At 42.2% G+C, this 12,641-nt stretch overlaps 1 protein-coding gene across 1 annotated transcript; it reads right to left on the reverse strand.

Annotated features, from left to right (window-relative positions):
* Positions 1 to 6,185: 6,185 nt before the first annotated feature.
* On the reverse strand, positions 6,186 to 11,405 carry LOC125509090 (E3 ubiquitin-protein ligase At1g63170). Its single transcript, XM_048673972.2, has 5 exons — positions 11,149 to 11,405; positions 9,751 to 10,565; positions 8,220 to 8,354; positions 7,850 to 8,147; positions 6,186 to 6,740 (listed from the first exon to the last, which is right to left on the reverse strand). Exons 2-5 carry the CDS (start codon positions 10,320 to 10,322, stop codon positions 6,504 to 6,506), a joined length of 1,242 nt encoding a protein of 413 aa, XP_048529929.2. The 5' UTR covers positions 10,323 to 10,565; positions 11,149 to 11,405; the 3' UTR covers positions 6,186 to 6,503.
* Positions 11,406 to 12,641: the final 1,236 nt, after the last annotated feature.

Raw genomic sequence — 12,641 nt, forward strand, 5'->3', positions numbered from 1 at the left:
AGTAGGGAGGATAGGAAACGTTATTCTAAACACCAATTACATGAAGGTTTAGTACGGTAGCGGAAAAATAGAAGTCAAGATTGGACCGACGGGGAGAAAATAAAGGACCGTAAGGCTTTGTCACAAATTCAACTCCATTTACATAATAGTATTTTACAAGAAGTATTGAGTGAGAAAACAGCCGCCGCTCTATGGTAAAGCTGGAAGGGATTGGCATGACAAAAGATCTCACTAGCAAGATGCATCTGAAGCAAAAAAAATATTCCTGCACAGGTTACTCGAGGGAGGTAATGTTTTGAATCATTAGAACTTAAAGAGATTATATTCGATCTAGCTGCAATGGATGTTAAGTATGACGAGGAAGATATGACTTTAATGTTACTATGTTCACTGTCAAGTTCTTATGCCAATTTAGAGACACCATATTATACAGTCGTGATACTCTCATGCTTAATAAAGTTTATGAAGCTTTGAACTCTACGGAGAAGATGAAACTAGTGGTGCCTCATGATGGTTCAAGTTTATCCCAAGCCGAGGGATTATATGTTCGTGGCAGGACCAAATAGAAGAACTCGCATAATGGAAACAAAGGCAAAAGTAAGCACGGCTACAGGGGCGGATCGTATTCCAGGGCAAAAAACAATATTGCAGATATTGCAAGAGAGACGGGCATGACATCTCTTAGTGTTTCAAGTTGCAGAACAAAGAAAAGAGTAATGGCACATACAAGCCGAAAGGTAACAAAGAAGGTGAGAATTCTGCTAATGTTGCTCGTGATGATAGTCCCGATGATGCTTTTATTGTTATTGTTGGATATGCTGAGACCAATGATGATTGGGTACTTGACATTGCATATACTTTTCATATGTGCTCGCATAGAGATTGATTTACTACTTTTGATTCTACTACTACTGATACGGGCTCCGTTTTAGGTTTTGATAATTCACCATGTAAGATTGAAGGCATAGGTTCCTTTCAAATCAAGATGTTTGATGGCACAATCAGAACTTTGACATATTTTCAATATGTTCCGAATATGAAGAAAGATCTTATCTCTGTGAGCGCCCTTGATGCAAAAGGGTAAAGTATTCAAGTGGAGATAGACCAAAGGTTCTCTTATTGTGATGAAAGGTGACTTAAGTTTGACCAATGGTATTTACTACCTTCAAGGTTCTACCATTTTAGGTAATGCTACTCCGTTTATTTCAAAGAATTCTGATTGTTATACTGCTAACCTTGGGCATATGCGCCTTAGACATATGAGTTAACTTGGTTTGGCAGAGTTAACTAAGAGAGGTCTTTTTGATGGATATGAAACTGGAAAATTGAAATTTTGTGAGCATTGTATTTTCGGCAAGTACAAGAGGGTGAAGTTCAACACTTATAAATTCTAGTACTGTGTTGGGCTAGCCGTAGTACAAACGGTGTGGGGCGCTGCGTTGACATCGACGCGTACGAGTACAACTCGTTTACTTGTCCTTCAAGAACTTCTATATATTGCCTCTTATATATACCCCATGTAGTCGCACCTAAAGACGACTAAGAGCTTTGTTCACGACACATCACGAGGTCGAAGAAGACTTTGACGCCCCAAAGGACTTGGTGTATCTTTCAATTTCAATTAAGAGTGTTTATGTACGGGTTTGTGCTACTTAATATATACTCCCTCTTGTACAGAAATATAAGAGCATTTAGATCACTACTTTAGTGATCTAAATGCTCTTATATTTCTTTACAGAGGGAGTATATTTTTTGTCTTTAAAAAAAACCTCAAACACCCAAAATAAACCATACAAGATAATAATAATTAAATGAAGTAACCAGTCATCAGGAAAACGCCGCTGGTGTTGCAAGCCACATTGTGGCCACCATTCTGCCAGAGCACACAGCCCCTGGTATCTTTGGAAATAGACGAGATCACGAGAGGGAAATATTCTGTCCTGGCCTGGCCAGCTGCCACCCACCCTGCACGAGGGATTTCCAAAGCTAGGCCAGCAGCAGGATGTCAACATTCCATGAAACTTCTCCATTACATCGACGTCTTCGCATCAGACAAAAAGTTTCCCTGCATAAACATCTCTCGTGTTTCTTAAACTAATCAGTCATCAGGAAAAACGAGCTAACCGCAATGACAACAGCTGGAATAGGGGTGTTGTTCTCTGGCGTGGACTGCAGACATTCCGGCCTTGAATTATTGTGAGCATATTTGCAGCTGCCGGCCATATGCAACATGCCACCCAGTACATGTACACATGCATGGGAGGGGCAGCTGTAAGTCGCCACCTGCTTTGTGCTTGCTGAATGATGGCTTTGACTATCTAAAATGTTAGCTTCTGCCTCCTGAACATGCTTACCTTACCTCATCTGGAGATTTGAGAAAATAACAAGCTGTTAAAATAATGTGAGAATGGTGCCAGAAACTGAGGGCCACTAGGGTTTTAAAAACATCGTAATATGAAAAACATGGGAATATGGTATCATGACATTTGGAATCCTGAGATTGAAAACACTAGAATCGGTAGCGGAAGTTGTTTGGTTGCATCACGGGAAAACCATGAGAATTTTTATATAGATATTGAGTGCATGTCATGCTTGTCAAGATACAAAATGGACATAGGAACATGAAAAATGTAGGAATAGATATCCTGACATTTGGAGTCGTACATGAACCAGGAAAAACACATGAACTTTCTATTGAGATCGCCGTCAAAAACTCCCTATTGAGATATGACACCTAAACTTGCTAGAAATTCTATGGAATCATGATGTTGGAGAAAAGTCAAGAGGAATTTTGGAGGGGTTACTCCTTTGAATCAAATGGGCTCTAGAAAAACCTCCTATGGGTTCGAATCCTACAAAATTGATTTAAAATTCGTTTGAACTAAAGAAGCCATAGAGTAGGAAAACAATCCACACAACTTTTGGAGAATTTATTCCTTTGAAATAAATGGATTCAAAAATTCCGAGTGGATTGGAATCCTACAAAAAATTCTTTGCACCAAGGCCATGCTGATTCCATACCTCTCCCTCCAGGCCTCCAGCATCTTCCTCACCACTGCTTTCACATAGGTTTTCGGTTATTCAACTTCTGCTCATACATGACAAAAACATCATTTTGCCTGAAGCAAATGTATATGTTCTTATGGAAACTTGCCTCCATCAATTTCTCAAATGTATCAGCAACAATAGGTTTGTAGGAAAGAAAACACTGTACACCTCCGATCCAAAATAAGTACTTCCTCCCTCCGGGAAAAGTTTTCCAGAGCTTAGTTCATTTCAAATTTTACAAAAAAAAACCTTTCGGTTTTAAATCTAGTGCTAATCCCCCCCTCACCTCTGCTTCTTCCTCCTTCGACCAAGCGGCCGCCGTAGCCACCGCCGGCAGCCGCCGTAGAAAGAGCGGGCGACCACCTCCGCCGACGCCCACCTGCGCCGTAGCCCACCTGCGGTTGCTCAGCCGCTACGAACGTGGGCCGTCCGCACGGAGGCGAGCTGCCCCGCCGCTGCGAACGTGGGCCGTCCGCACGGAGGTGAGCTGCCCCGCCGCCCAGCCGAGGCTGCTCCTCCAAGGCGACCACCTCGACGGGCGCCTCCTCCTCGTGGCCCTGCTCGCCGGTTCCTCACCCCCGCGGCAACCCCAGCCGCCGCTGCCGACCCCGGTCGCCGCCCCCTCTTGAAGAATTCGGCAGGCAGGGCAAGGCGGATCTTCCCCGGCGGAGAGAGGACCACACAAACCTGCTGATGCCACAGCCGATTGCTTCTGCTGATTGCCTCTGGTGATTGCTTCTGCCCTCAACTGCTGATTGCTTCTGCTGATTGCCTCTGCCCTCGAGCACCTCGACTGTTGATTGCCTCTGCTGCTGTTGTTGGCTGCAGGTACAGTGCCAATTGCAGTATCAATTTCATTTTGTCAAAGAAGTACTCCATCAGCATCAATTGCAGTGTTAATTGGAGTATTAAAATTCTCAATTGCAATGCTGATCTACTGCTGATGTTATCTGAAATTTACAGTGTTTTGTGTCTGTCAATCATACTCCATTCAGTGTCCTGTGTCAGAAATTTGGTGAAGTGAAGGTGAGGTGAAGTAACTGAATTCACTAGCATAATCTGAATCAAACAAAGCATAGTTTGAATTCACTAGCATAATCTGTTGTAGAAACTAGAATGAGCCTTCTTTTTTTACCCGCCCCCGACCCCGACGCCTCTGGTACTCCGCCTCTGTTCCTGCGAAATCTTGATCACATTAGAGTAAATTGTTCATTTGTTCCTGCGAAAGCTTGATTGCAATCAAAATTAACAGGTTATACAAAGAGTTTAATTGATACAGAGAGTTTAATTGGATTACAATCGAAATTCATTGTCAGGGTCAAAATTCAAAGTATTCCATGCTTGTCCAATTGAATTAAAAACATGTCCCTAAAATTGGAATATTTGAATTAGCTAGGTTTATTCTTCTTCTTCTTCATAAACAGAAAAAAGATGAATATTGCTGGTCTACTTCATAAACAGAATATTCTTCAGTAAACACTTGTAAATCTAGAGTGGTTATAAACTTATTTTCTGGAATCATCAATGTGCATTGCTGGTACTAAAAATGCACATTGCTCATATGTTCAGAGATATAGACAGAGCTAACCAAATGTTCAGAAGATCCTTACTGTAACCAAATCATATGCTAGCTACTGTCTATTGCTTTGCCTATGTTCCTTTATTTTTGAGAATGAGCTAGCTTTTGAAGAAATAAAATGGATACTGTATTAGTCAAAAATAAATGGCTCACTTGTTCCTGGCAGAAAATCAGGACTAAATGTTGTCATCGCCTCCTCTGTTGATTTGAAGCACCAGCAGTACGGCAAGAAGAGTTGGCAATTGAAGCAGCAGCGCCACGAATTGAAGAAGCAGCAGCAACACATCAATAGCAACAGCAGGCAATTCTGGAGACAAGAAGGACAACATATCAGTTGAAATAACAGCAGCAGATCAACAGAAATAGCAGCAGCTTGCCGGTGGCCCTACTGAATACAGCAACGCAGAGAGCATCAACCAAAATGAACTTTAGTCCATGAAAGCGCAGAGTTTAAGCTCTATTCAGCAAATGAAAACAGCAATACAGACTAACTCTCTTGCTCTCTTGCTCGATGGTCTCGACGAGTAATTTAGATTACAGAATAAGAATAAGAACAAGGGCTTGAGGATGTTCCTATGAATTTTGATGTGTCATGTTTCTTTAAGGAATGGCCATGCAACAGAAGAACTGAGAGAGGGAGTATATGACTTCTCTCAATAAAATTCAATTAAATTATGGAGCTGAATCTGACCTCCAGCTCTACAAACTGAAAATTATGGAGCTGAAAATTATAGAGGCTGTCTCATGCAGTAAAATTTAGTGAAATTTTACAAACTGAAAATTATGGAACTGGTTCTGATTTCCAATTCAGACTCCAGACACCACAGGCACCAAAATTGAGCAGGGAGCAGCGAGACCATTAAATTTAGCTAGACAAGATTTCATAGGAGAGAGCCTATAGGGGTGTGTGCTCTGCACGTACCCTATGAAGAGGAGAGATCCGCCTTCATATCCGCCGGAAAAGGAAAGGTAAGATTTTGCTCTCCCCAATTTGAAATTTTGCTGGCGGCTCCAACATCTACATCGAGGCGCTGGTGGAGGCCGACGGCGTCTTCCGCGCCGCCCACGACTGCCTCTTCCTCTGGCTAGACGCCGCGCCGGGGATGCTGGAGTGGTACACATTCGGCCTTGTCGCGGGCAGGGATAGGGAAATGTGAGTATTTTAGGGAACAAATCGACGGGCAGGGATGGAAGGAGCGGTGGAGCTGGGGGTCGCGGCGTGGTGGAGCTGCGGGTCGCGGCGGCGCGGAGCTGCGCGGCGTCGCCGGGGAGCGGTGGAGCTGCACGAGCGGAGCTGTCGAAGGGGATGATGGACTGCGGGTTCGGTCGGAGTTTCTTCAAGGGTTTTTTTGCAAAAATGTCACGCGGACAACTTTTCCCGGACAGAGGGAATATCATGGTTAAAACCACGACACTTATCTAGTAGCAAATATAGCATTTCCAAAGCAACAAAAACGTTAGACTGGTGCTGCCTATTTGGTGCATGGTGCCAACCAAGAGAAACTCACAGTACTGGCTATTAAACAAATACCAAGCACAATGATAGCACACAACAGAATGCCCTCGAAGTTATCATTCTTCCTTCGACAAAATATATCATCCTTCCCTGCGCTCAGAAGTGAACTTCGTCTCTTTATTTACAAGCTCGACGTCAAATGATAAATCGGAATATAACATCACCTCCACTATACCACAAACATGCCATTACAAGCATCGGGTCTCCACTTGCTGTCATCCGTTTAGTGAATCAAGCCTAACAGTCCGACAGAAAGCAGTTTACTGCTTTCCTTGAGAATCAGCACACTGAATCCCATGAGCAACACTAGGCATACAACAAACAACAAAGCAAGCGTATATCGAAGCAAAGGGACGTGTTCTATACACTAAATCTTGAGCTAGCTACACCTCTTCCTGCCATCCTATCAACACGGCGGCGGCCAAAGGGCAATCCAAAGAATGATCGAACCACGCCTCCAATCTCTGTCTTGCAGAGTGGGCATACTGCATTTATCTTGAGCCATTTATCGACACATTGCACATGAAACAAATGGTTGCAAGGAAGCTCGCGGAGCTCATCGTCATCTCCGTACTTAGTAAGGCAGATGCAGCAAACCTGCACCAATATTAGAAACTTTGACAGTTATAACTTGTAAATCATGCCGAGAAAGAGCAAATGTGTCCCATATGAGTGTATTAGAAACTGATATGGTAAAGTATTTGGAGAACTTGGGGGGCAGCAATTTGGCCTACACCTAGCTAGTAGTATTTCTTTTGAAAAGAAAAATAGCAAAACATTTTACAACGAGCATGCGTGTGTTTGAACCACATGCACATTCTCATGAACAAATAATATGTGTAGAGCTCTGCGCGAAATCAGACAGAGTGGTGGGCCCCAGCTTATCACATGCAGGATGTTCCTTGCTGATGCTCTAAGAGGGGACATGCTGTTGAATAAGGAGACAACTTGTGAGTCATGCTGAGAAAGAGAGCAAATGTAGCCCAGATGGTGAACATTGGAAATCGATATGGTAGAGTATTTGGAGAGCTAGGCCATGATTTAGTATTGGCCAAATTGTAAAGAGTGGACACACTAACAGATACTCCCTCCGTCCCAAAATATGTGTCGCTGATTCTAAATCAGTGACACTTATTTTTCAGCGACACTTATTTTGGGACGGAGGGAGTATTAATCTAGCCACGTGGAGTACATATTGAATAAGGAGATATCAATGCATGGAAGAGGAGTTCACATGCTAGCAAGAAAACTAGAATGATTTGAAGGTTCATGGGAAGAATACGTGGATATAGTAATACAGAGAAAAGTGTTCCTTGAAACCAAGAATATCTGTCAAAAGCACTTGAGATCAATCTGTGCTACACATTGAGAATAAAAATTATATTCCTATGAATTGTCTGGTGAAGTAGTGCACAAATATCATGAAAAACAATACCATCTATTGATAAATATTCTAAAGTAAGGTACACACAATAAATGTTGCAGCATAACACTGAATTGTTTGGTGAAGTAGTTCACAAATATCACGAAAAACAATACCATCTATTGATAAATATTCTAAAGGTACACACAATAAATGTTGCAGCATAACACTTGTGTTGAATGAAGCTATCGTTCCTAAACCATGGAGCATATGAAGCTCAATAGCAAATCCTTGCAGTATTTGTTGAATATCATGACACAAGAAAAGGATGCAGAATACTCACAGCATCTTCAGCAGAAACAACCCTTTCCTTTTTAGTTCCTGGGCCCAGGATGCCACCCTCACTAAGATTCTCGGAGCTCGAAGCATGATCAAGCACCCAGTTTTTGCTTCGTTTTGGTTTAAATTTGTAGATTGGCAATGCATCAATTAGCTCTTGAGTAGCTCCTCTACTTTGACCCAAATCCTCTTGGAGGCGCAAAACGGAAATTAAGCATGGAAAGCAGCAGCATATCGCTGCACACATGATGAACGGAATGGCATACCCAACACAACTAAGTGCAAGGAACGCTAAACATAGCCTATAAAGGGGCAGCAAAATCAGTTGGGAGTTCAACAAAAATAATGGAATAAACACAGAGCAGTGCAGTTACCTATACATATTTGGAGCGTCCTGAGCATCTGATGAAGTGCCACGCCCACCAAAAATCCACACATTGCCAACAACAAACCATATAGCAAAGAAACAGTCTACAGCTGTCTTGGAGTGATAAGCCAATATGCTAGGCCTATAAAACATAATCACATCAAATAACAGCATTCATTCACTTCAAATTTAACATACAACCAAGTACTATAAGACCCCACATCACCGAGTTCTACAAGTTACTAACCAAATAAGAATACTTTAGACAAGAGTAAAATAACACCGGTTTAACTCTAGTTAAAGAGGATATGTTATGAACTTATGATCCACATAGCTGCATACTTCTGTAAAGCACAACACAGAAGGGGCAATCATCAAACCAGTCTAGTCAGACATGTGAAGCAGGCATGGTGATATTATGCTATGGCATAGGGAATTGCCCTAGTCCGTGGAACAAATTTCTACTATGTCTTCCTATACTTCCATAAGAAATAAGCAAATGGAAAAGAAAATGAGAATATATGATAACTAAGTTGTAGAATATTTCCTGTATATAGGCATATTTCTAGTTCTTTTTTGGTGAGGCTTTATGTGGTAGTTACTCCCTCCGTTCCGAATTACTTGTCACAGGTATGGATGTATCTAGATGTATTTTAGTTCTAGATACATCCATTTCTATGACGAGTAATTTAGAACGGAGGGAGTATATGCTAAAAGATATGAACGCATAATTATCTGCTGTGCCACTATATTCTTTAACTTTGAGGTGATGTGGCACACTAAGATTGACACTGGACATGTCGTTCGAGTGGCATACACTAATTACATTGGTCCATATTAAGTAAAGATATCAGCAAGATTTTGCCCACAAAAGTGAACAGTTCTACAACTATTTGCCATGTGGAATAAAAAAGCCTATGAAGTTCTCCTTTCCAAATTCAAAAATCTTGGAAAGCCGTCAAAAGGTGTTTCTTTTGCTGAGTGTTTAAGGCTGACAGGCTTACTGGCAAACCAAAAAAAGAACATATACTTGGGAGATAAGCATGGAAAGGAAGAAGTTCTGAAAAGAAGACGTTGAAATCTTTTCACAAAACACTCCTGTCCTGATTTACAGAAATTGTTGTGGTAGCTTTATACAATGCTATACTGTAAAATAAAACTGCACACATATTATCTTATCTCTACAAACTGATAATTGCATTTGCTTATTTTAAAGGTTTTGCTTAAGCTTTTATAATTTTTATTTAACTCTTATCTCAGATTCGTTTTCACACTGTACATTTTTATATACCTACTACATAATTTTAGTAAACAAGCGTAAGATCATACAAAACTAAACTAATTGTGTGATGCTCTAGAGGTTGCCATTTCATTCAACTTAACCATTAACTTCTTCCTTTCACCATTTCAGATTTCTGGAAAACACATATAAGACCATAAGATTTAAAATGCATAGGAGTGTGACTGCATAGAAGGATTCCTCGAGATGTAGAAGCTTAGGGAACTCAAATCAAAATTAACACGGAGTTAAATATCACCTTGGACAAGCAATTGTGATACACCCAAGATGCAAGACAGTGCCACTGGTACGCTGATTGCGTCCTTCTGATGAAGATGAAGTCAAAGTAGGATAAGTTGTAGGTGGCTGTTCAGGTTCTTCCTCTGAAGGTCTGTTTCGATGGACATAGCGCCAATATACAAGAGGAAGACTTGCAGTGCAGCCAACTGTATAACCAATTATCCATGCAACTAAAGGGGCATGGGGAAGTTCATGTCTTGACAAGATGAGGATGACAATAGCAGCTGTAATCTGTGCTACATACATGACAAATTCAAACGAGATCCATAAACCAGAATTCCAAAGACTTGTTCCACGACCATAGAAACTATCTCTTCTAGGAAATGATAAATTTCTGGAGCTGTAAGCAGTTGGTGACGTTGATGCTGAAGACACTGGCGATGGCGTTCGCGTGCTTGTTGAAGGCCGATCTTCCTGATGTGGTTCATCCGTATCACTGTGCAGATCTTGATGACTGGTTGATGTTGATGCGGTTTCCCCATGTGCTACATTTATAACATGCTCGTGTGCATCGCAGTTAGCATGCTCCATCAATAACTTGAATTTGAATTTACAGATTTCCAGATTAGCTCTAATCACACAAGAGCAAGTGCATAGTCATCATGGCTAAGCATATCTCATTCCCCATATTTTTTGACTAGGGGCTACAAAATGGCCATGTTTTGGTGAAAATACAGCTGAGCAGAATATTGATTCTCAGTATAATCCACTGAATTTAGTTTGTCAATTAGGATAGCTTCAATTACTTCAAAGAAGATCCCAGTGCCTAGTAGGCTACAAAATTGAAAACAAAGAACCTGTCATAAACCTATTTCAATACATACACAAAGAATTGTAGACTTATAAATGCATTATGTAGGCGAAAGTATGATCAGTGGAGGCCAATTGTGAGAAATAAAGCAGTAAAGCGAAGCATATGAGGCATATAACGAGTCTGCGTATAGCATTTCTTCAAATACTATCCTGTTTATTCCAGTAGACAGGAATATCATGATGTTTAACAGGCCATGGGCATCAGTGCAACACATGAACGTTCCCTGAAAGTCAAAGCGCCTGATGAATTTCAATCTGCATCATAAGTCGAATTTTGTTTCCCCCAGCCATTTTTTTGTACAGCTAGTTGAATAGGATAGTACGAAAGTATTGAGCAATATTTTTTTTCTGCACAATTAATAAGGGCCTGACTCTTTATTCTAAGACTAATATAATCATACTAGAAAATCAATTCTGCTCAATATCACTCCTCTCCAACAACAGGGGCGGATCAAGATGGCGTGCCGCGTGGGCGCACCGGCACACCCAAAAATCGTGAGCCTCGGCGTGATTGAAAAAATCGCTAGGTGAAACAACCCCATACCTCAAAACCCAATCGCCTGGGACGGGGTGGAGACAGCGGGAACGCGACGTCCCGGCGAGGGAGGACGGGAACGGCGATGGCGGCAGCGCGCGTGAGAGGCGAGAGGCGGGGGCGGGGGGCGGGATTGAGGCGTCGGCGGCGACGCTGAGGTACGGCACGGCGGCAGCTGCAGCGCACGGTCGTCGACTATAGGAGAGAATTTCGCCACGCGGAAGAGGGGGCAGAGCGGGGGTCCCTTTCGCGAGAGCGACTCAACCCATTTCCTCCCCTCATCCTCGGTGAATGGTGGATGTCCTGTGCGCTCTTCCGTGCTCCCAGTCCAGTGATCCGGAGAAATGTGGAGGGTGTTGTCCGCCCGCAATGATTGGTTACGGACGTGCTGGTCTATGGGGCTAGTCTGTGCAGGTGGAAAATGGTTCGGCGCTCGTCTTCGCGTGCCAAGAACGTGTCGGTCCGAGCTCTGCTTTTGTTTTACTTCAATTTGCGGCCAAAAGTAAGAGCAGTCTAGCACAAGCACAATCGTCATGTATGCGGTGGACTTTTTTTTAACATCAGTATAGAGTACGGACACAAGCACTCATATATACGCGCATACACTCATTCATATGAACACGCGTACACACACCCTACCTCTACTAGTAGTACACCCGTGCGTTGCTACGGGCTACAATGCATACAAATAAATCACACAAATGGTCATATCCAAGATCAAATCTTATTCCTCATACATCCGAGCATGTTAGGACATTAAGCAAACTCCACAAAATTTAACCGTCTGGATAGTCCCCCCAGACTACAATGCATACAAATAAATCACACAAATGGTCATATCCAAGGTCAAATCTTATTCCTCATACATCCGAGCAGGTTAGGACATTAAGCAAGCTCCACAAAATTTAATGCGGTCCCAACACGAAAACCCCACCCCACGACGCACACTTATCTTTCTTGTCGGACATTCCACTTACCGCTCGGATTCCCGTCTTAACAGGACATTTCTCGCTGGGGCCCTCGTTATTAACTCTTGAAGCAACCAACAACCCTTCTGTCCTAACCAAAAAATTGTACGGCTTGATGAAAATAATATATGGACTGCTCGCTCATGCTGTTTGTTGCAAAGAATCTCACATGAAATGTTATACATATGTCACATTGGTTCACTATCCTATCTATAATGCCGTGACAGTAGTTTAGAAACTCTCCTAGCACTCCAAATACCGGCAACAAAATCACCAAATATATAGCATCCGCAGCTACCATGAAATAGGACACTAAACAACATTTGCAGCAAGCAATCAATTTATGCACCAAGCACACTGAGCAGAAGCAACAAGTTATCAAGATTTCTTCTACTCACAGAACTGACAAATGTGACTAACTCTGTAAGAAGCTTTGCCTTCAGAACCTAAAAATGGTGTAATCCCATCACTACTTCAGCCGCTCTCTGATCTCAATAGAAAACATGGAGATCGTCTGAAAAACATAGTACACTT

The sequence above is a fragment of the Triticum urartu genome, chromosome 5A (assembly GCF_056163025.1).
Source record: "Triticum urartu cultivar PI428250 chromosome 5A, HENAU_Tu73, whole genome shotgun sequence".
Classification (NCBI taxonomy): Eukaryota; Viridiplantae; Streptophyta; class Magnoliopsida; order Poales; family Poaceae; genus Triticum; species Triticum urartu.